This window comes from Ambystoma mexicanum, chromosome 2p (genome assembly GCF_040938575.1).
Source record: "Ambystoma mexicanum isolate Mex_15411 chromosome 2p, UKY_AmexF1_1, whole genome shotgun sequence".
NCBI lineage: Eukaryota > Metazoa > Chordata > Amphibia > Caudata > Ambystomatidae > Ambystoma > Ambystoma mexicanum.
Genome location: NC_090923.1, coordinates 69,534,747 through 69,558,646, shown reverse-complemented (window position 1 = coordinate 69,558,646; position 23,900 = coordinate 69,534,747). Strand labels below are relative to the sequence as shown.

Here is a 23,900-nt window from a genome sequence, read left to right as displayed (position 1 = left end):
GTAGACTGTAGTCACTGGGAGATGAGTCTGGCCGATTTATCTGAGAGTAGCGAGCTAGGCTCTGGGGCACTCACTGCAAAGGATGATTTTTAAAGAATAAATATTTAGTAAATGGTTACCGTGGGGTTAGCAGTTTCAAATCGCCCTTTAACAGATGTGCCTGGGAAGAGGACTGTGGGACAAGGGGATGAGCATGGAGGGGACCAATCAGGTAGAGAGTTTTGGTATTCCGAGGGTGCAACAGTGTTTCTGTGTCCTTGCCGGAGTCTGCGAGGCATCTTTGGTTTGATGCTGTATGGATGTCTTTTCATTGCCAAAACCCAGGTTGCATTGTGTTGCTCATGAGAACTGGCCACTGGCAGATTAATAAATGGTTATCAGCACAGCTATGTCATGAAAGGTTCGTCATTGTGGGGTGGTGCGGGAAGGTCTGTGACATCACTGAGAGTGGTCTTGTGACATCACTGAGAGTGGTCTTGGGCAGAGGGGGTCAAGAGGGCTTGCTCCAATACTGGTTGACAAATGTATGCCCAGATGTTGGGGATTTACACAGTCCCACCAATAAGCTTTGTAGGATGAATAAACAGTGTTGCTAACTTTGTTTTATGTTAATAATGTCTTGCTCTAGAAAAAGTTAGGCCACTGTAGGCAGCACTGACAACTCCCTTCTGTCAGCTCTATTCCACTGTGCTGTTTGAATTGTGCTCTCCCAGCTGAGTCTGGACTTGCAATAAAGCAGCGTTACTTCTAGCTTGGTGTACGCTTCTTTTTTACTACTTTGGTACTGTTTTGTAGAACCTGCCTTCGGAGGACCCCTGATACACTACGAAGGCAATCTTGCAAACACATTTTCAAGATGAAAGCTGATTTCTTCTACTCCTTACTGCAAACTAAGACATTACTGGATCAGAATGTAAAAGAAAGTTAAAGTGGGATCAGAATTGAAGTCTATACAGCCCATCCCTCCTAGTGGGATTCCAGTTCTGCCATGCCTTAACAGGAAGGTCATAATTTAACCTCTATGCCTTCCTGCTCCAGTTTTCCTTCACCCAGGAGACACAAACTAGATTAGGCAAACTGACAGTTGGGTAGCAACAATCCTATCAATGTATAACCATTATTATGAGACATATGAGAGTTTGCCACTGTTATGTCCCCCTATTAACTACACATGTCGAACATCTAGGTACTCTGGATCTATTCTAACATCCCTCAAGTCAATTAATATGTTCATGATTTAACCATACTTAGCTGTACGTATGGAGGGGCAATATTCTTATCGTCGTTACTTGCTATATTAGAAGTTCCAGAAAACTCTAAAACACTCTGAAACATTTGAGGGGCAAGTTTGTTATATGTAACCAAATGAATATCTGGAAATGTTTTTTAAAGATGCCTGAGTTTATCAGTAGGTTATTCTGTGTGGACAGGCATTTTGTATTATAATTACCTTATTAATTGCTGTTTTTCAACTTCAATCGAGCATGTTTTCTTTTGTTACAGATCAAGCAAATCTTCTGGTCGTAATAGTGCTCCTACTGACTACTCCAGCCTGACTGATTCTCAGTTTCTTTTTGGATCCCAGATCTGTCAAGACATTTCACAGCCAACTTCTCTGGAGCCGTCTGTCCAGTCCAGACATCAGAAGAATTCACAGCAAAACTCTCAGGATGTAAGTCATAGAATGCTCATTTATTTTCACTGATATCTGAACATGAAAATATGTATTGTCTCCAAACATACTAATGGTTTTAGTGTATTAGCTTTTGCTTAAGCATTACAATCAACACACTTGATAAAACTTGAACATTTAACTTACATTTTCTTCTCCATCATGGTATCCTCATTAATATTCATAAATACTTAATGTGCCAAATCATATTTTAATAATAGAAAGAAAACTAAATTAAAAAAAGAAAGAAATACATTTTGTCTGTCTGTGGCCAGATTATCTAAACCACTGTCAACATTCAAATGGGCACACTTCCTAAAGGGTGTCTGTGCGTTCATCAGATTCATTTGTGTTCTTGTAAATATTGTCACAGTTGTGGGCTAGCACTTGAGCAATAAATACAAAGAATGACAGTGGTGCTAACAAGCTGTAAATGCGTAGGGTCTGCTGCCCTGTGAAACACCTATGACAACATGCCATTCAAGATTCTACATGGATATTGCACACAGATAAAGAGTGATAAAATAATAGAATGTGAACAGACTTGTAAAACAAATAGTATGTAGTGGTGCATTGCATTGCGACATTGTGCCCAGTCATAACTGGAGAATCCAGGAAACTTCATTTGTGCTGTTATTTTCTATGTGGAACTGTAAAGAAGGAATATTTTCATCAAGCAAGGAAGAGACTTTCGCCAGTGGATTTTGTTTGTGTGAACTTTAGTTTCTTTGGAACTTTTCAGGACTATTGTTAAGACTTTTTGTTACTTGGAGAAAATTGACTTGGAGACATTCCTAGGGGAGCCAGATCTGCCCAGGGCCACGAGAAGTCATCTAAGATACTGGGTTTTTTGTAACATTTTATTTATGTTGCATTTATGTTGTTTTGAATGTTTATGTTGTTTAGTGTGAGGGTTAGTTTTTTGCACACTAAGAGGTTTTCCCATAGATCTTAGAATAGGTAGGGAATCGCATGTTAGAGTATGTAGGCACTGAGAATATGGAAAGGTTTTCCTATCTGTGAATTTTGCATCACTTATTTCTTCCGCGCCCTGTGCCTGCGGCCTTACGGCGCTTTACAAGCACATAGACATAGACTTAGGTTTAGTTAGGATTTTTGTTATAATTTTGTGCGTAATAAAATGACAAATCCTGGGAAAACTCAATACAGTTGTGATAGAAATGCAATTTCAGCGTGGCAAAGGAGTGCAAACTTACCAGCTGTGGGAGTAGCGCTCGGAGGGGGCGGGGACTCCTTTGATAGCTACACTGCAAATTCAAAGTAGGCTGGAGAATGTCCAAAATAATAGTGTCTCACAATTAACGAAATAATGATAATAAAGATGGGTGACAGGTAAGTATAACAAAAATGAGTATTAGGCTGATTCGCAGTAAATAGGCCCAGAGCATGCTTTTGCAGAAACATGTGCTTATTTCATTAATATGCGTAGAAGCTGCAGCGGCTGGTAGCTCATCGCGATTCCCACGATCTGTCACGATTCGCTCCCTTCGCTCCCGTTCCCACCACTTGGGGGCATATTTTGGGGTGTATTCCCTACTGGACATTCCTTCCGAACCTTATGCTACAGTGCTGTGATGAATTGGGAGCGCTAAATCCTTATTTTCCAAACTAATTCCCTTCCGGATCCATTCCAGGTTTTTGGCAGCCAGTATGCTGCTTTAATTAAATGACTAAGCTTCCCAAAATGCCTGGCCCACATCTTCATCTCCACCCTTGCAGGACAAGGCTGGGTGGAGGATAGGCAACACCTGTGACTGCAGGTGCAGCAAGCAGCACACCTGTGGCGTGTTCTCGTTAAGCAGGTTTAAAAGCCTCAGTTTGCTTCAGTCCAGCGCTGGTCATTGGTTTCTATTCCTTGTTCCTTATCCTTGGATTTCGAATTTATGTGCTTAATTGATTTCTGCTTCCCAGATTCCCTTTCTGTCTTCCTGTTTGCAGGCAGCATTTCTCAGTGCTTTCCCTTTTGGTGCAGCCCAGTTTGCCTGTGTTCTATATTTCTTTGACTTTGTCCTTTGCTGTTGTAAACCTTGATGCTTTAGTCTTTCCTCTTTATATATTAGCTTCCTGCCTTTTTCCTTGGAGGGGTGGGGGAAATTTGCCCTTGTAATTTCGTTTTTCCCTGCTCCTGTTCCTTTACTTTCTCTTGTAATCCATTCCATGTTTTCCCTTGCACTTCTGCATATATTTCCCATTGATTATTAGGTGTGGTGTGCGGTTGTAGCTAGCTCTTGTGTGAATGCCTATGTGTTCCTCACAATTCTATAATCACTATTCCTACTTGCCCCTGGTCTTGAGTCTTATTTATTTAGTTATCCTTCCATTGCTGTTACAGCCTTTCTTGGTCCCTGTTTGATCAACAGGGTTTGTGGGCTTGCTGACATTCAAGTGGTATTTCTCGTCCTCGTGAGTACTGTTTTTAAGTTTCCTTATTCAATACCATCCAGAGTGTTAGATCACAGATCCTGTCGTTGCTTGCCCTCTACGTGGGCTTAGCACTTTCAGTAGCTGTAATAGCAATTGTGGGTAAGGACCTTGCCGACTTTCCTTGCAGTCACAAGGAGCATCTAAGTGCTTACCCCACATCCCTTTCCATATATTTGTATTGTTGTCACACTCTGTTTGCACTGCTGGGTTTTAGTATACATGAGTCTTGGTTCCTGTGTGCATGTTGTTTGACTCAAAGCTATTCATTGTGTGATTTTGTGCACATTTCCCTTGCCATATTCACTGCCTTTGTCCTTACCTGACACAATCCCAGCATGGCATGGTAGGAAGCAAAACAATTGTTACTTTCGGGGTCACAAAGCAAAGTTCACGAGTCCCGCCAAAAGGCAATGAATACACAACTATTTTATAATTCAGCATATTTAATTTACTAAGCCTGATCTACTGGTTTCAAAAAGCCTGTGGAGGTTTCAAATTGCCCTTGAACACATTTCTGCCCATATACAAATCATTTATGATTGACGGGAACGATATTATAGTCTCCAACGTCAACAAAACACTGGTTATCTACCTAGACACTACTCTGTCCCTCAACAGACAAACAAACACAGTAGTTTCAGCGTCATCCTATACCTGTAAACTGATAACAGCATGCCGCCCCTTTTTGACTACTACCAACTGCCTGATCCTTGCTAGAACCCTCATCATGTCCAAAATCGACTACTGCAATGCCCTCTACTTAGGGACTAGTCAAAGAAACCTTGATAAACTCCATGTCACACAAAATAATGCCATAAGGGCAGCTCTCAACGTCCCTAGGCGTTCTCACATCTCCAACACTAGACGTAACCTGCATTGGCTTCCTATGACTCATCGCATATCTCTCAAAGCACTTGTCCTAGCTCACAAATCACAGAACAATGCTGCCCCCACTTACTTATCCTCCCGCTTCACTCAACATACAGCTTCCAGACCCCTGAGATCTGCTCAGGCGCACACAACTTATCCAGACCCAGTTTCAAGCTACAGACTGCCGGAGGCTCAAGCTTCCCAGTCCTTGCTGCTAAACTGTGGAACACTCTACCTAATGCTCTTAGAAATGTTCCCTCCATCCACTCCTTTAAAACTAAAACCAAACGGTGGCTACATGAACAGGATGTCTTGGACAATCTTCTTAGCACCCAAATTCTCACCTGCTTATCTAGGCCCTGGCCGTATCCTATCTATGCAATGCCTGTAACTATATGTAAAAATATGTAAATGTTGTCTACTGCTGTGTTTGCTGTTATGTTTTGTCGGAACCTGTAACTTCCTTTCAAACATGCACCCAGATACCCCGGGTAAGGTGTGCACTACAAATGAACAAATACAATACAATACAAAGGTTCTTTCTTATGAGAACAGAGATGAGATGACTGGGACAGATGAATGAAGTTCTGCTGATCATCTTAAATGTCTCAATGAAATGGCATTACAATGTGGGAACTGGGGGTTGGCCTGAGACATCACAGTGAGAGCCTGGGATGGTGTGGCAAGGTCTGCGGGACCCAATCACTGAAAGTAACGTATGTCCATCTGTAGGGGTCTAATATGCAGTAACCAATCTGCTACTTGTGAGGAGACTTTTCATGTTGCTAAATGCCTAGTGTTAATTACTTTAGAAAGTTATAACAGCTTTACTCCTACGTCCCGTCCCCTTTCCTCCATACTTATGGGACATCTCTCCGTCCTGTGGGACGGGACCAGCGCACTTTTTTAAAAAGCATCCAAAAATGTTTCCAAAAATGTGTCTTTCCTCTCTTTCTTGCGCGGGGCCCGGCACGCAGCCGTAACACCGCCGCCCTTGGCTCCGCCCGGCGCATTGCCCATCCGTCCTTTTCTCCGCTCGTTCGGGGACTGGACGCACTTGCATCCTCGGAAGAGTTTCTTCCCTTTTTTCCTCTCTGGCTCTCGTGTGCTGGTCTTTCTATGTCGTTCAAACTAGATTTTCCAGATTGTTCATCGTGTCACTGTCGTTTCGCGAGGGCGGATCCCCATCCTCTTTGTTTAGAGTGCTTGGGTCTGGATCACCGTTGGGACTCCTGTTTTTACTGCGACTCCCTTTCGGTCCGGGCACTTCAACGTCGGTTGGAGCGGTGGGATGAGGTGTTCCGACGAACTCCTCCACCGCATTTTCAGGCGTTCATCGACGAGAAGAAGAAATGCCCGGTAAGTTCTTTACTTTTCAGAGCACTCCAGCCGGGGGATACCTTTCCGGGTTCCTCTCGGGCCGGGAGGGGCCTTGATCGCTCTGCCACCGGGGTTCGCCCTGAGGTGCCCGTTGGGCCTAATAATTTTACCAGAGTTTTCTCCGAGGGTCTCCGTAAGGGGCCTGTAGTTACCGGAGTGCGCTCTGAGGCCCCTCCTGTGGGGGCTGTTTGCAGACGCAGTTCTACTGAGTCGTGGGGTACCGGAGCTTGCTCTGAGGACGTTCTGTCGGCGTCCCTCAAAAATAAGACCAGGGTGCGCCCGAGGCCTTGGTTGGGCTTGCTGTTACCGAACGGATGTTCGAGGCCCGTGCAGATAAAGCTGTTACCGGACCTGGGTCGGAGGTCCCTTGTTCATAGGCTAAATCTACCAGCAGTTCTGAGAGGCCTGACAAGGCCTTGTCGGTGAAAGCTGTTTCTCACCGTTCCCGCTCTTGCGGTGAAACCAGACATGTTATGTGGGCAAAGAAGCAAAGTTCTTCTTTTACCGGCAGTGCCGAGGTCCTTCCTTCGAAGGCTAATTTGGCGGTTGGTATGTCACAAAAACATTCCAGGCCTCACAGTACCGGCTCTGCTGAGGTCCCTTATGTTAAAGCTAAGTTAAGACCCCTGATCCATCGACAGGGACCCCTGCCTCACTTCCTCACGTTCCTCTCAGATGATGACAAAATGGTGCCCGTTCCTGCCACGACCGCGGTGGCCATTTTGGGTGCTACCCTACAACTATGCCATCGTCCTCAGGTGTAGGGCTTGGCTGCTTGGGTGAACATAGAGTCCCTTGTGCGCATCCTTATCGGCCAGTTTATGACTGGAACGCTTGGATGCCTCTTCCGCACAATGTTTCGCTGCCTGCAGGATCGGCACCATTGATTTATGTGGATACGTCGGTGGAGGGGCCTGTGTGGCACCCGTCCCCGTTACGTCCCTGGATTTGTCCACTTCATGAGAGGCCTCCTTAGTTTCCGAAGCAGTCCCCGGAGGAAGTCTTTTTTTCAAAGGCTTATGCGTACCGACCCCATGAGGGAGTATTTCAAAGGGCTATTTAGGGAAATATGTCCTCCCGCGCCTCTGGCTCCACCTGTTCCTCTGGTGGTTCTGCCAGCGCCTCCCTTGCCTACAGTGCCTCCGCCGACTCTTCCGCCTTTGCCCCCATTGACCCCTGTGGACAAGGCAGCACCCGACACGGTTCAGCAAGACCCTGATCTGTCCGATGACGCACAAGGCGATCAGGACAGCGAGGACCTTCCCCGATCTATCAGAGCTTTTCATGACCGGGTACTGGACATGATGAACTTCTTAGATGTTCCAGTGCCCGAGGCACCCGCTCCGCAGGAGGGCGTGCTTTCTGGGGCGTTCACCCTGTCTCCCTTGGAGCGTACCGGCCTGTTCTTGCAGAAGGGTGTTCTGGCCGTGGTCCGCAGAGTCTGGGAAAAGCCACACTGACAATAGATACAGGCTGCATTCTTCGGAAGAGGTGGCCCTGTCATCTTGTCTGCCCCCCTCCTCCACAGTGGTGGCTGCGACCACTTTGCAGTCCTGGCCTGCAGCATCCTCTTCCACGACGGCTACTCAGGTTCTGGGAAACGAGGACAAGCTCCTCGACTCCCTCGGGAGGAAAATCTTCGCCAACTCGGCCTTGCAGCTCAGGCAGGCCAACGCTGAATTGATATATTAGCGGGAGCTAACATGCGGATGTGGAAAGGTCTGTCGGAGTTTGAGGAGTTTATCCCAGTCGAGAAGCTGGAAGACTTTAGGGGAGGGCTTTCCGACGCCAGGGTCTTGGCCCAGGATCTCCTGGAGGATGCAGCTCATCACGTAGACACCTCGGCTCGGGGCCTTATGCTGGGGGCTGATACCTCACGGCAGGCGTGGCTGCATGCAACTACATTTTCAAAAGAAGTGCAGGACAAGGTGCTGGACCTTCCGTTCGATGGGAAGGAGCTCTTTCATGCTACAACAGATGTAGAGCTCACCAAGACGAAGGATAGCACTCAGACAGCTAAGTCCTTGTCTGTCTTGGTTAAAGCTCCTTTCAAAACCCAGAGACCATTGTCGCAAAGTCGACCTTCCTCTGGCTTTAGGGGCTTCATCGACCGCAAGTCTCGCAGAGTGGATACCCCTGCGGGGAATAACCACCGTAGGCAACAACGGACGTGGTTTTTCTCCCGTTCCTCAGCCTCCTCCTCAGGTTCAGGTGGCACCGCCACCGATAAACCTGCTAAATGAGGGTTTTCCGTGCTTGCACGAGACCCCGGTGGGAGGACGCATCGCGTCTCATTAGGAGGCGTGGCAGGTCATCACAGAAGACAGATGGGTCTTGTCAGTCACTCAAGCGGGCTTCCGCTTACTTCTACCCTCTACCTCAATCCTCCTTTTCAGCTGTCGGGTTGGCCCTCCCTCAAAGCTGAGGTTCAGAAACTTCTGGACCTCAGAGCTGTGGAACCCGTTCCCCTTGGGGAGCGAGGGGAGGGCTTTTACTCCCGGCTGTTTACGGTGCCCAAACCCAACCAGGCTGGCCTGCGCACCATTCTAGACCTTTCCCAGTTCAATCATTTCCTACCCCAAGAGAAATTCAAGATGATCACGCCCGGCCAGATACGGTCCTCCTTGCAGATGGGCGATTGGCTCAGCGTCGTGGATCTTCAGGATGCGTACATGCATAACCTGATTTGGAACCCACACAGGAGATATCTCTGCTTCTCTTTGGGAGAGGAGCACTTCCAGTTTTGAGTGCTTCCTTTTGGCCTTAGCTCGGCACTGCGTGTCTTCACGAAGATGATATCGGTGATTGCGGCCTATCTTCGTCTCCAGGGTATCCATGTGTATCCATATTTGGACGACTGGCTCTTACGCAGCCCTTGTCCGCTAACAGCAGCGGGCAATCTCCCGTCTCTCCTTCAGCCTCCTGTTCCATCTTGGGCTGTCGGTGAGATGGCGGAAATCTTCCATGACGGTCTCACAGGACCTGATTTTCCTGGGTTTTCGCTGGAACACGATCAACTGCAGAGTGTACCTGACCGGGGACAGAATGGCGGATCTGTTAGCCACGTGTCAGATGTTTGCGCAGTCGGAGAGCATGTCGGCCTGGTGGTTCCATAGGCTTCTGGGCCTCATGGCCTTGTGCGTGTTGGCTCTTCCTCTTGCTCGTCTCAAGATGAGACGGACCCAGATGGCTCTTCGGAGTTCCTGGCGTCAGGCTGTGGACCCGGATTCCAAGCTGATAATGATTCCGGATTCTATGAGAGTGGACCTGGATTGGTGGTCATCTTTCAGCAACCTGTCGGTGGGTGCGGGGTTTCAGGACCCAGCCCCCACAGTGACGATCACAACGGACTCCTCCCTTCTGGGGTGGGGTGCGACGTTAGATCTTCTTCAGGTCTCGGACCTTTGGTCGCCTCAGGACAAGCTCCTGCACATAAATCATTTGGAGCTTCTTGCGATCTTCCTAGCGCTCAGGGAATTCAGACCGCTCATTGCCAACAAGGTGGTCCGCATACGCACGGACAATGTGGTGTCAATGTATTACATCAACAAGCAAGGGGGAACAAAGTCTCCCCCCCTCGTGGACCTGTCCATCCAGATATGGGAGTGGGCCTTGCTTCATGGTGTCTGGCTGCTTGCAGTACACATCCCGGGCCAGCTGAATGTCACAGCGGATGCCCTCAGCCGGCGGACAGTGGTCAGCTATGAGTGGGATTTGAAGGTGGAGGTCCTCTCATGGATTTTCCTGCATTGGGGCACACCGGAGGTGGACCTCTTCGCTACAGCGGTAAACAAGAAGCTTCCTCAGTATGCCTCCAGAGGGGGGCTGGGAGCCTCCTCTCTGTGGGATGCTCTCGAGATTCCATGACACAACATGAGAGCTTACGCCTTCCCGCCTCTGCCTCTAGTTCATCGGGCAATTTGGAATCTGAAGAACTCAGTAAACTGTTCCCTTCTACTCGTAGCCCCGTGGTGGCCGGCCAGGTTTTGGTTCTCAGAACTTCAACACCTGTCAGTGTATCCGCCAATCAGGTTACCAGTGACCCCCGATCTTCTCCACCAAGGGGAACAGCAGATGTGGCACCCTTCCCCACAATCGCTCAGCTTGGCGGCATGGTGCCTAAGTTCAAGTCTTTAGAGCATCTTAACTTGTCTTCGGATAACATGCGTATTATCCAGGCAGCCAGGAAACCCTCGACCAGATCCCAATACAGGAGTAAATGGCTCAGGTTCTGTCATCGGTGTTTAGAGAAGCAGTTGGATCCAAGGGTGGCTACGATTGACACTGTGCTGTCCTTCGTGTCCTCCCTAGCAGAGTCGGGTGTTCACATTCTGTCATGCAGAACTTACCTTTCAGCGGTTTCCGCTTATCTTTCTACGGAACAATGCTCTTATTCTCTGAGTAACCTAGTGGTTAAGGGGCATTTTTCAGGCTTGACACGCCTCTACTCTCCAGTTCGGTCCGCACCCACCGAGGGACTTAAATGTAGTCCTGACGGCGCTGTGCCATAAATCTTTTGAACCAATGGCCACGGTGGACCTCAAGTACCTATCATGGAGAGTGTCCTTTCTGGTCGCCGTTACGTCAGCGAGGAAGTGAGTGAGCTCCAGGCCTTGTCAGTGGAGCATCCATTATTAATCTTTCACAAGGACAAGGTAGTCCTACGTACAAACCCGGCCTTCCTACCGAAGGTGGTAACTGAATTCCATCTGAATCAGTCGATCTCCCTACCAGTCTTTTTTCCGAACCATGCCTCAGAGGCTGAAAACGTTCTGCACTGTCTTGATGTCAGAAGGGCTCTTAAGTTCTACCTTGACAGGACGTCCGAGCTTAGGAGTTCTTCTCAACTTTTTGTGACCTTCGGTAACCCTCAGGGTAAGCAGGCGTCTAAGGCGACTATTTCTCGGTGGATCGCCGCCTGCATCACGGAGTCTTTCACCGTCCAAGGGCTGAAACCTCCTAAGGGTATTCATGCACACCTGGTGCGGGGCAAGGCAGCCGCGGTTGCTATCAGAAATATGTCCCCTGGGAGTCCATCGCTAGGGCAGCTACTTGGGCCTCCCCATCTGCTTTTTGTAAGCATTATTGTCTTGACATGAGCTCAAGAGCTGATGCTCAGTTTGGTCAGGCTGTGCTGAAGAATCTTTTTCAGAAAGGGGTATTTCCATCCACCCGTAGTTCCTGTTAGGAGTGCTTGGGAATCTCCCATAAGTATGGAGGAAAGGGGGCGGGACGTAGGAGTATAACCAGGTTACTCACCGTAGTGACCACCTTACTCCTAGTCCACAGTCCCCTTTCCTCCATACGCTCGCCTGCCGTCCCCTCTAATAAGGTCCCTCTGTTATTGCTAATAGGTCTCTGACCTGGCGATAGAAAAGGACTGATGGGCGAATCGCGGGGCAGAGCCAAGGTGGGCGGGGTTACGGGCGCGTTCCAGGCCCCGCGCAAGAAAGAGAGGAAGGACACATTTTGGGAAAAAATGTTGGATGCTTTTTACAAAGTGCTCCGGTCCCGTCCCACAGGACGGAGAGATGCCCCATAAGTATGGAGGAAAGGGGACTATGGACTAGGAGTAAGGTGGTCACTACGGTGAGTAACGTGGTTATTTATTTTGGGGCATTTACTTGACAGCACCTTTTCATGCAATTCTGTTCCGCGTTCTGTTTGAATATAGCTGTCCCAGCTGCGTCTGGGATCCTGAAATAAAACTGTGTTACTTCTTGCCTGGTGCACACTCAGTGCTCCGGATAGGATTTTTGCAAGACAGTTTTTTACTCACAGTTTTTAGAATTGGAGAGTAAATCCAATTTCAAGAGAGTAAATATTATTCTCTTCCATCACAAGACAGTAAAAAAGTGTCTGACAACTAACCAATTTGTGCGTAGTATTAAAACGGTGTTCGAAAACATTACTGACAAAAAACTTGTCGATGCATACTACCAAGCTTCATCTTCATTATACCTGGACACCAATACTCTGTTAAGAACTACTACAAATGCCAGCTAGTTACATCATAAATCAAGTCACTCACTCTACCAGCATCACTTCTCTGCCTCTCGGGCCTACTGTTGCTGCCTGGCACTACCTGCTTGACAGCCACTACATGTTTTTTCTCCATCTCTCCTTCCCTTTGCTACTCTTTTTCCCCTGTCTCTCACTTTCTGATGTTCTGTCTCTCCCTCTTAGTGTTGCTATGCCACGTTTTTAGGTTGATTGCTCTGTCACTCATCCTCTCCCATCCCTGCATTCTATTATTGCGGTTTCCCTCCTACATTGTGCTGTGATAGCTGATATAACTCCTCTTCCTCTCTCATGTCATTACTCTGGCTATATCTGTTTTTTTCATGTTCTCTGTTCTCTGTTGTGGTTGCTACTTTTGATTATCTTTCTTGCACTGCTTCTTATGTTATTGGCCTGCCTTTCTGTAATCTGGATTTCTATTTCCATATCTCCCTGTCTGCTGTTGAGCTGTGTTTTCTTATTTTACTGTCTCTATATGTCTCTTTTGCTCTGCTTCTATCCCTCACTCCTATTGTGTGTGTGTGTGTGTGTGTGTGTGTGTGGGTGTACTATTATTTACCTGTTTCCCTTCTCACTTTCTTTGTTGCACCCTTATGTAGCTCATTGATCTCTCTTCAATGTTGCTTGGATTCCTGTTTTGGATTGTCTAATACGTTCTTTGTTCTTGCAGCCGATCCCCCACCCCTCACTTTGTTCTCCTGTATTGCTTGGGTTCAGAGTTGCTCTTTCTCTCCTTTTTGTCTTTTGACATAACACCAATAAATATCTAACAAGCTGAAAATGCCTTTTCCATTTACAAATCCAGTGCAGCTTTACCATTGGGTGATCCTTTTTTAGATGTGTACAAACCTTCTTTTGGCCATTAGGTTGTGAATTATAGAGTTAGAGGGTGTCTCACGAGATGCAGTACTTGCTTGAATGCAGATGCTTTACCAGCACTGTAGGCCATTACAAGTATAAGAGCCCAGATGAGAACTGTGTTCTGAGCCCAAACCCTCATGGGATATGCTTGTTCCGAGCCATTATAGGTATAGCATCCATGATGAGATGTGCTTGTGCGGTCTGAGCCATTACAAGTTTAGCAACCCTCATGGGATGTGCTTCTTCTGAGCCATTACAGGTATAGCAGCCCTGATGAGAGAGAATATATGTGATCACTGTGGCATTTTTACTACAATCACCAAAAATGCAGATAAAAAAAAAATGCAACACCCTTTTCACTGCATACATATGCTGGGGAGACCCCCCGCCCCTCTGCAACCCATACATTCATTATATACTGTACCCTACCTCCCCACATATATATGGGGTCGAAATATTAAAAAGTGAACATTTTCAGTGGTCGCCGTAAAAAAGGCGTAGTAATTTTATTATACCGGTGAGAGGTGTGTGTTCTGAATCACTGAACGTTTAGTAGTCCTTTTGATAAGTTGAAAGCTAAGTAAGCTCTGTTACAATTGAATGTTACCCGCATCTTAAACACATACCTCTGATGCAGACGCATTAACTCACCTATTAACAGGATTTCCACTAAAGGGTTACACAATGATCTCTGCAGCAGGGTTATTGACCCACTGAGCTACCTTTCCGAACAGGCTGTTGACTTGGAAAGGCACATAGGGTTAGGGCACTGGCAGTTCCATGTGAGGCTTGCATGACATAACTGGCTTGTCAAAATCTCTCAGCCTATTTGGACTATCCTACATGAGTCGGTAGATTCATACTGAGGCTTTGAAATGTGCTAGATTTTTGGTAGTGGGACTCAGTAATGTGACATGGGAGAAGCAAAAGTTTTGAAAAGGGCAAGGCAGAGTAGGAGGGATGAAGTATATGACAGCATTGCCATTTTCTCACACTGTCCGCCGGTGTGCATCACAACAGCTCAGAAGGTGTGGAGGGAAGGATATATGTGAAAATAGCATATTTTGTACTGCAAGGTCGAAAATCCTGCATGTTAAACACATTTTCAGTATTTTCAATGCAGGGGGAGACCGCTCGGAGCACCCCCATCCACATCCACCCACTTTATTAAATACCTCTACACAACGCCCCTCCCCATCTAATCTTTGTGGGACATGTTTTGTTTTCCATGCAATGTTTTCTACATCGCAGTAATGAGATTAGGGAATTTTGTAGTGAAACCAGTGGGAAGAACTCACACTGTTCTTGCTCAGTACTTAGCTCGCTGCAGAAAATGCAAAGAAATTCAGGTACTGTCCCAAAACATAGCAATCCTGCTAAGAAATGTAGGCGTGATTCAATCAGCCCAGCTGTGAATAATTGGCATTGTGCCATGACATGCGTACAGCAGCTCTGCTGATAAATTAGGCTTATTTGACTGAATATATAGCAGTCCTGTTCAGAGGTATGTGTACAATCTGTGACACTGAAAATATATACAGCACTGCTTCTACCTGCATCCTTTATACACGCTTGCGGTGGGCGGGGGGTCAGAAAGGGAGTTAAAGTAAAGATCAGACTACGTGCCCAGCTATTCCTTGCTCTCTAAGATAACAAACTATGTGCAGTGCCCTTTCATGCATGCACATGCACACAGACACATACAATCTTAAGACGAAAAAAACCCACATCTTCATATAGACAACAACATATTTTCCTTCTCACAATGCCAAACAACTGCTTGCTGGAAGGCTCTTCTAAAACTTTGAGACTTCAAACGCAAATGATGTGTTTCACTGATGAAAACAAAAAGAAATGCCCATTATGCTGCAACTGCCCTGTCTCTATTAAAGCTGATCAAAACAGAGGAAAATGAAGCAGAAATGCAGCTCTAGTTTAAGACAATTTTCATTTTACACAATACTACATGTATCCTAAAGCAATGTGGAAAGCATGATCATGATTCAAAATGCTTCAATAACAATGTAACCTACAGAATGCAGGCAGTTGAACAAAGTTAACAAACACAATTCCCTTCTACATTACTCAGAAAGTATCATCTTGTTCGAATTATTAAAAGAGTGTAAAAAAAGAAAATTCTTTCAAGGAACTGTGTGGATTACTAAAGTAAAGGGGAGCATTTGGAAGCTGCTGCTGGCCAGCCTGTCACCAGGGACCTCCAAGATTTATGGGGGTGCTGCTATAAATAGCCTGTGTAAGCTGTACGCAAGGAAGAATTAAAAGGGCCGTATTGAGAAGAATTCTGTGCTTAAAAAGGCTTGATACGCACGTTATATGGAGGGCTGTGTACACTCCTTTTTGACTACTTTTGTCATTTTTTACTGGTGAGTTCTATGGCGACCCTCGTCACATTTATGGAGGCCTCAGTGAGATATATCAGCATTGACGACCAGGTCATCGGATGCCGAGTTACCGAAGGCCTGCCTGGTAAGGGCACTGCCCATGCTCCAACAGGGTACATGACTTTAAAGGAAGAATCTGAGGTCGATAGGAGTTTAGAATCTCCTAAAAGAATATGTGCGTGTACCCGTGCATGAACGCGCAAGGGAGTTGGAGGGATCATTTTTATAGTGTATAGGACGCGCCCTCAAAGGTTGGTGGGCGATTGGCCATAGTAGCCTTAGATTTTAGGTCCACTTATCCAATAGGGAGAAGGTGGGCGGAGGCACATCTGCATTAGAGCAGAGGGTTGTGTAGTAAGTGGCGGACCTCATTAGACAAGAGTTGCGCGTATTGCAGGCTGTAAGTATAGTTGCTTCATGTTTTGTCATAGAATGCTCATAGAATGCTCATTTATTTTCACTGATATCTGAACATGAAAATACGTATTGTCTCCAAACATACTAATGGTTTTAGTGTATTAGCTTTTGCTTAAGCATTACAATCAACACACTTGATAAAACTTGAACATTTAACTTACATTTTCTTCTCCATCATGGTATCCTCATTAATATTCATAAATACTTAATGTGCCAAATCATATTTTAATAATAGAAAGAAAACTAAATTAAAAAAAGAAAGAAATACATTTTGTCTGTCTGTGGCCAGATTATCTAAACCACTGTCAACATTCAAATGGGCACACTTCCTAAAGGGTGTCTGTGCGTTCATCAGATTCATTTGTGTTCTTGTAAATATTGTCACAGTTGTGGGCTAGCACTTGAGCAATAAATACAAAGAATGACAGTGGTGCTAACAAGCTGTAAATGCGTAGGGTCTGCTGCCCTGTGAAACACCTATGACAACATGCCATTCAAGATTCTACATGGATATTGCACACAGATAAAGAGTGATAAAATAATAGAATGTGAACAGACTTGTAAAACAAATAGTATGTAGTGGTGCATTGCATTGCGACATTGTGCCCAGTCATAACTGGAGAATCCAGGAAACTTCATTTGTGCTGTTATTTTCTATGTGGAACTGTAAAGAAGGAATATTTTCATCAAGCAAGGAAGAGACTTTCGCCAGTGGATTTTGTTTGTGTGAACTTTAGTTTCTTTGGAACTTTTCAGGACTATTGTTAAGACTTTTTGTTACTTGGAGAAAATTGACTTGGAGACATTCCTAGGGGAGCCAGATCTGCCCAGGGCCACGAGAAGTCATCTAAGATACTGGGTTTTTTGTAACATTTTATTTATGTTGCATTTATGTTGTTTTGAATGTTTATGTTGTTTAGTGTGAGGGTTAGTTTTTTGCACACTAAGAGGTTTTCCCATAGATCTTAGAATAGGTAGGGAATCGCATGTTAGAGTATGTAGGCACTGAGAATATGGAAAGGTTTTCCTATCTGTGAATTTTGCATCACTTATTTCTTCCGCGCCCTGTGCCTGCGGCCTTACGGCGCTTTACAAGCACATAGACATAGACTTAGGTTTAGTTAGGATTTTTGTTATAATTTTGTGCGTAATAAAATGACAAATCCTGGGAAAACTCAATACAGTTGTGATAGAAATGCAATTTCAGCGTGGCAAAGGAGTGCAAACTTACCAGCTGTGGGAGTAGCGCTCGGAGGGGGCGGGGACTCCTTTGATAGCTACACTGCAAATTCAAAGTAGGCTGGAGAATGTCCAAAATAATAGTGTCTCACAATTAACGAAATAATGATAATAAAGATGGGTGACAGGTAAGTATAACAAAAATGAGTATTAGGCTGATTCGCAGTAAATAGGCCCAGAGCATGCTTTTGCAGAAACATGTGCTTATTTCATTAATATGCGTAGAAGCTGCAGCGGCTGGTAGCTCATCGCGATTCCCACGATCTGTCACGATTCGCTCCCTTCGCTCCCGTTCCCACCACTTGGGGGCATATTTTGGGGTTTATTCCCTACTGGACATTCCTTCCGAACCTTATGCTACAGTGCTGTGATGAATTGGGAGCGCTAAATCCTTATTTTCCAAACTAATTCCCTTCCGGATCCATTCCAGGTTTTTGGCAGCCAGTATGCTGCTTTAATTAAATGACTAAGCTTCCCAAAATGCCTGGCCCACATTTTCATCTCCACCCTTGCAGGACAAGGCTGGGTGGAGGATAGGCAACACCTGTGACTGCAGGTGCAGCAAGCAGCACACCTGTGGCGTGTTCTCGTTAAGCAGGTTTAAAAGCCTCAGTTTGCTTCAGTCCAGCGCTGGTCATTGGTTTCTATTCCTTGTTCCTTATCCTTGGATTTCGAATTTATGTGCTTAATTGATTTCTGCTTCCCAGATTCCCTTTCTGTCTTCCTGTTTGCAGGCAGCATTTCTCAGTGCTTTCCCTTTTGGTGCAGCCCAGTTTGCCTGTGTTCTATATTTCTTTGACTTTGTCCTTTGCTGTTGTAAACCTTGATGCTTTAGTCTTTCCTCTTTATATATTAGCTTCCTGCCTTTTTCCTTGGAGGGGTGGGGGAAATTTGCCCTTGTAATTTCGTTTTTCCCTGCTCCTGTTCCTTTACTTTCTCTTGTAATCCATTCCATGTTTTCCCTTGCACTTCTGCATATATTTCCCATTGATTATTAGGTGTGGTGTGCGGTTGTAGCTAGCTCTTGTGTGAATGCCTATGTGTTCCTCACAATTCTATAATCACTATTCCTACTTGCCCCTGGTCTTGAGTCTTATTTATTTAGTTATCCTTCCATTGCTGTTACAGCCTTTCTTGGTCCCTGTTTGATCAACAGGGTTTGTGGGCTTGCTGACATTCAAGTGGTATTTCTCGTCCTCGTGAGTACTGTTTTTAAGTTTCCTTATTCAATACCATCCAGAGTGTTAGATCACAGATCCTGTCGTTGCTTGCCCTCTACGTGGGCTTAGCACTTTCAGTAGCTGTAATAGCAATTGTGGGTAAGGACCTTGCCGACTTTCCTTGCAGTCACAAGGAGCATCTAAGTGCTTACCCCACATCCCTTTCCATATATTTGTATTGTTGTCACACTCTGTTTGCACTGCTGGGTTTTAGTATACATGAGTCTTGGTTCCTGTGTGCATGTTGTTTGACTCAAAGCTATTCATTGTGTGATTTTGTGCACATTTCCCTTGCCATATTCACTGCCTTTGTCCTTACCTGACACAATCCCAGCATGGCATGGTAGGAAGCAAAACAATTGTTACTTTCGGGGTCACAAAGCAAAGCTCACGAGTCCCGCCAAAAGGCAATGAATACACAACTATTTTATAATTCAGCATATTTAATTTACTAAGCCTGATCTACTGGTTTCAAAAAGCCTGTGGAGGTTTCAAATTGCCCTTGAACACATTTCTGCCCATATACAAATCATTTATGATTGACGGGAACGATATTATAGTCTCCAACGTCAACAAAACACTGGTTATCTACCTAGACACTACTCTGTCCCTCAACAGACAAACAAACACAGTAGTTTCAGCGTCATCCTATACCTGTAAACTGATAACAGCATGCCGCCCCTTTTTGACTACTACCAACTGCCTGATCCTTGCTAGAACCCTCATCATGTCCAAAATCGACTACTGCAATGCCCTCTACTTAGGGACTAGTCAAAGAAACCTTGATAAACTCCATGTCACACAAAATAATGCCATAAGGGCAGCTCTCAACGTCCCTAGGCGTTCTCACATCTCCAACACTAGACGTAACCTGCATTGGCTTCCTATGACTCATCGCATATCTCTGAAAGCACTTGTCCTAGCTCACAAATCACAGAACAATGCTGCCCCCACTTACTTATCCTCGCGCTTCACTCAACATACAGCTTCCAGACCCCTGAGATCTGCTCAGGCGCACACAACTTATCCAGAGCCAGTTTCAAGCTACAGACTGCCGGAGGCTCAAGCTTCCCAGTCCTTGCTGCTAAACTGTGGAACACTCTACCTAATGCTCTTAGAAATGTTCCCTCCATCCACTCCTTTAAAACTAAAACCAAACGGTGGCTACATGAACAGGATGTCTTGGACAATCTTCTTAGCACCCAAATTCTCACCTGCTTATCTAGGCCCTGGCCGTATCCTATCTATGCAATGCCTGTAACTATATGTAAAAATATGTAAATGTTGTCTACTGCTGTGTTTGCTGTTATGTTTTGTCGGAACCTGTAACTTCCTTTCAAACATGCACCCAGATACCCCGGGTAAGGTGTGCACTACAAATGAACAAATACAATACAATACAAAGGTTCTTTCTTATGAGAACAGAGATGAGATGACTGGGACAGATGAATGAAGTTCTGCTGATCATCTTAAATGTCTCAATGAAATGGCATTACAATGTGGGAACTGGGGGTTGGCCTGAGACATCACAGTGAGAGCCTGGGATGGTGTGGCAAGGTCTGCGGGACCCAATCACTGAAAGTAACGTATGTCCATCTGTAGGGGTCTAATATGCAGTAACCAATCTGCTACTTGTGAAGAGACTTTTCATGTTGCTAAATGCCTAGTGTTAATTACTTTAGAAAGTTATAACAGCTTTACTCCTACGTCCCGTCCCCTTTCCTCCATACTTATGGGACATCTCTCCGTCCTGTGGGACGGGACCAGCGCACTTTCTAAAAAGCATCCAAAAATGTTTCCAAAAATGTGTCTTTCCTCTCTTTCTTGCGCGGGGCCCGGCACGCAGCCGTAACACCGCCGCCCTTGGCTCCGCCCGGCGCATTGCCCATCCGTCCTTTTCTCCGCTCGTTCGGGGACTGGACGCACTTGCATCCTCGGAAGAGTTTCTTCCCTTTTTTCCTCTCTGGCTCTCGTGTGCTGGTCTTTCTATGTCGTTCAAACTAGATTTTCCAGATTGTTCATCGTGTCACTGTCGTTTCGCGAGGGCGGATCCCCATCCTCTTTGTTTAGAGTGCTTGGGTCTGGACACCGTTGGGACTCCTGTTTTTACTGCGACTCCCTTTCGGTCCGGGCACTTCAACGTCGGTTGGAGCGGTGGGATGAGGTGTTCCGACGAACTCCTCCACCGCATTTTCAGGCGTTCATCGACGAGAAGAAGAAATGCCCGGTAAGTTCTTTACTTTTCAGAGCACTCCAGCCGGGGGATACCTTTCCGGGTTCCTCTCGGGCCGGGAGGGGCCTTGATCGCTCTGCCACCGGGGTTCGCCCTGAGGTGCCCGTTGGGCCTAATAATTTTACCAGAGTTTTCTCCGAGGGTCTCCATAAGGGGCCTGTAGTTACCGGAGTGCGCTCTGAGGCCCCTCCTGTGGGGGCTGTTTGCAGACGCAGTTCTACTGAGTCGTGGGGTACCGGAGCTTGCTCTGAGGACGTTCTGTCGGCGTCCCTCAAAAATAAGACCAGGGTGCGCCCGAGGCCTTGGTTGGGCTTGCTGTTACCGAACGGATGTTCGAGGCCCGTGCAGATAAAGCTGTTACCGGACCTGGGTCGGAGGTCCCTTGTTCATAGGCTAAATCTACCAGCAGTTCTGAGAGGCCTGACAAGGCCTTGTCGGTGAAAGCTGTTTCTCACCGTTCCCGCTCTTGCGGTGAAACCAGACATGTTATGTGGGCAAAGAAGCAAAGTTCTTCTTTTACCGGCAGTGCCGAGGTCCTTCCTTCGAAGGCTAATTTGGCGGTTGGTATGTCACAAAAACATTCCAGGCCTCACAGTACCGGCTCTGCTGAGGTCCCTTATGTTAAAGCTAAGTTAAGACCCCTGATCCATCGACAGGGACCCCTGCCTCACTTCCTCACGTTCCCCTCAGATGATGACAAAATGGTGCCCGTTCCTGCCACGACCGCGGTGGCCATTTTGGGTGCTACCCTACAACTATGCCATCGTCCTCAGGTGTAGGGCTTGGCTGCTTGGGTGAACATAGAGTCCCTTGTGCGCATCCTTATCGGCCAGTTTATGACTGGAACGCTTGGATGCCTCTTCCGCACAATGTTTCGCTGCCTGCAGGATCGGCACCATTGATTTATGTGGATACGTCGGTGGAGGGGCCTGTGTGGCACCCGTCCCCGTTACGTCCCTGGATTTGTCCACTTCATGAGAGGCCTTCTTAGGTTCCGAAGCAGTCCCCGGAGGAAGTCTTTTTTTCAAAGGCTTATGCGTACCGACCCCATGAAGGAGTATTTCAAAGGGCTATTTAGGGAAATATGTCCTCCCGCGCCTCTGGCTCCACCTGTTCCTCTGGTGGTTCTGCCAGCGCCTCCCTTGCCTACAGTGCCTCCGCCGACTCTTCCGCCTTTGCCCCCATTGACCCCTGTGGACAAGGCAGCACCCGACACGGTTCAGCAAGACCCTGATCTGTCCGATGACGCACAAGGCGATCAGGACAGCGAGGACCTTCCCCGATCTATCAGAGCTTTTCATGACCGGGTACTGGACATGATGAACTTCTTAGATGTTCCAGTGCCCGAGGCACCCGCTCCGCAGGAGGGCGTGCTTTCTGGGGCGTTCACCCTGTCTCCCTTGGAGCGTACCGGCCTGTTCTTGCAGAAGGGTGTTCTGGCCGTGGTCCGCAGAGTCTGGGAAAAGCCACACTGACAATAGATACAGGCTGCATTCTTCGGAAGAGGTGGCCCTGTCATCTTGTCTGCCCCCCTCCTCCACAGTGGTGGCTGCGACCACTTTGCAGTCCAGGCCTGCAGCATCCTCTTCCACGACGGCTACTCAGGTTCTGGGAAACGAGGACAAGCTCCTCGACTCCCTCGGGAGGAAAATCTTCGCCAACTCGGCCTTGCAGCTCAGGCAGGCCAACGCTGAATTGATATATTAGCGGGAGCTAACATGCGGATGTGGAAAGGTCTGTCGGAGTTTGAGGAGTTTATCCCAGTCGAGAAGCTGGAAGACTTTAGGGGAGGGCTTTCCGACGCCAGGGTCTTGGCCCAGGATCTCCTGGAGGATGCAGCTCATCACGTAGACACCTCGGCTCGGGGCCTTATGCTGGGGGCTGATACCTCACGGCAGGCGTGGCTGCATGCAACTACATTTTCAAAAGAAGTGCAGGACAAGGTGCTGGACCTTCCGTTCGATGGGAAGGAGCTCTTTCATGCTACAACAGATGTAGAACTCACCAAGACGAAGGATAGCACTCAGACAGCTAAGTCCTTGTCTGTCTTGGTTAAAGCTCCTTTCAAAACCCAGAGACCATTGTCGCAAAGTCGACCTTCCTCTGGCTTTAGGGGCTTCATCGACCGCAAGTCTCGCAGAGTGGATACCCCTGCGGGGAATAACCACCGTAGGCAACAACGGACGTGGTTTTTCTCCCGTTCCTCAGCCTCCTCCTCAGGTTCAGGTGGCACCGCCACCGATAAACCTGCTAAATGAGGGTTTTCCGTGCTTGCACGAGACCCCGGTGGGAGGACGCATCGCGTCTCATTAGGAGGCGTGGCAGGTCATCACAGAAGACAGATGGGTCTTGTCAGTCACTCAAGCGGGCTTCCGCTTACTTCTACCCTCTACCTCAATCCTCCTTTTCAGCTGTCGGGTTGGCCCTCCCTCAAAGCTGAGGTTCAGAAACTTCTGGACCTCAGAGCTGTGGAACCCGTTCCCCTTGGGGAGCGAGGGGAGGGCTTTTACTCCCGGCTGTTTACGGTGCCCAAACCCAACCAGGCTGGCCTGCGCACCATCCTAGACCTTTCCCAGTTCAATCATTTCCTACCCCAAGAGAAATTCAAGATGATCACGCCCGGCCAGATACGGTCCTCCTTGCAGATGGGCGATTGGCTCAGCGTCGTGGATCTTCAGGATGCGTACATGCATAACCTGATTTGGAACCCACACAGGAGATATCTCTGCTTCTCTTTGGGAGAGGAGCACTTCCAGTTTTGAGTGCTTCCTTTTGGCCTTAGCTCGGCACTGCGTGTCTTCACGAAGATGATATCGGTGATTGCGGCCTATCTTCGTCTCCAGGGTATCCATGTGTATCCATATTTGGACGACTGGCTCTTACGCAGCCCTTGTCCGCTAACAGCAGCGGGCAATCTCCCGTCTCTCCTTCAGCCTCCTGTTCCATCTTGGGCTGTCGGTGAGATGGCGGAAATCTTCCATGACGGTCTCACAGGACCTGATTTTCCTGGGTTTTCGCTGGAACACGATCAACTGCAGAGTGTACCTGACCGGGGACAGAATGGCGGATCTGTTAGCCACGTGTCAGATGTTTGCGCAGTCGGAGAGCATGTCGGCCTGGTGGTTCCATAGGCTTCTGGG

General features: G+C 47.1%; 1 protein-coding gene across 1 annotated transcript in view; it reads left to right on the top strand.

Annotated features, from left to right (window-relative positions):
* The first annotated feature begins 1,106 nt into the window (after window positions 1-1,106).
* IHO1 (interactor of HORMAD1 1) overlaps window positions 1,107-23,900 on the top strand; it is a 209,533-nt gene continuing 186,739 nt past the window's right edge. The window contains exons 1-2 of the mRNA XM_069646184.1: window positions 1,107-1,186; window positions 1,504-1,672. Of these exons, the coding sequence (XP_069502285.1) occupies window positions 1,107-1,186; window positions 1,504-1,672 (249 nt within the window). The remainder of the gene's footprint in view (window positions 1,187-1,503; window positions 1,673-23,900) is intronic.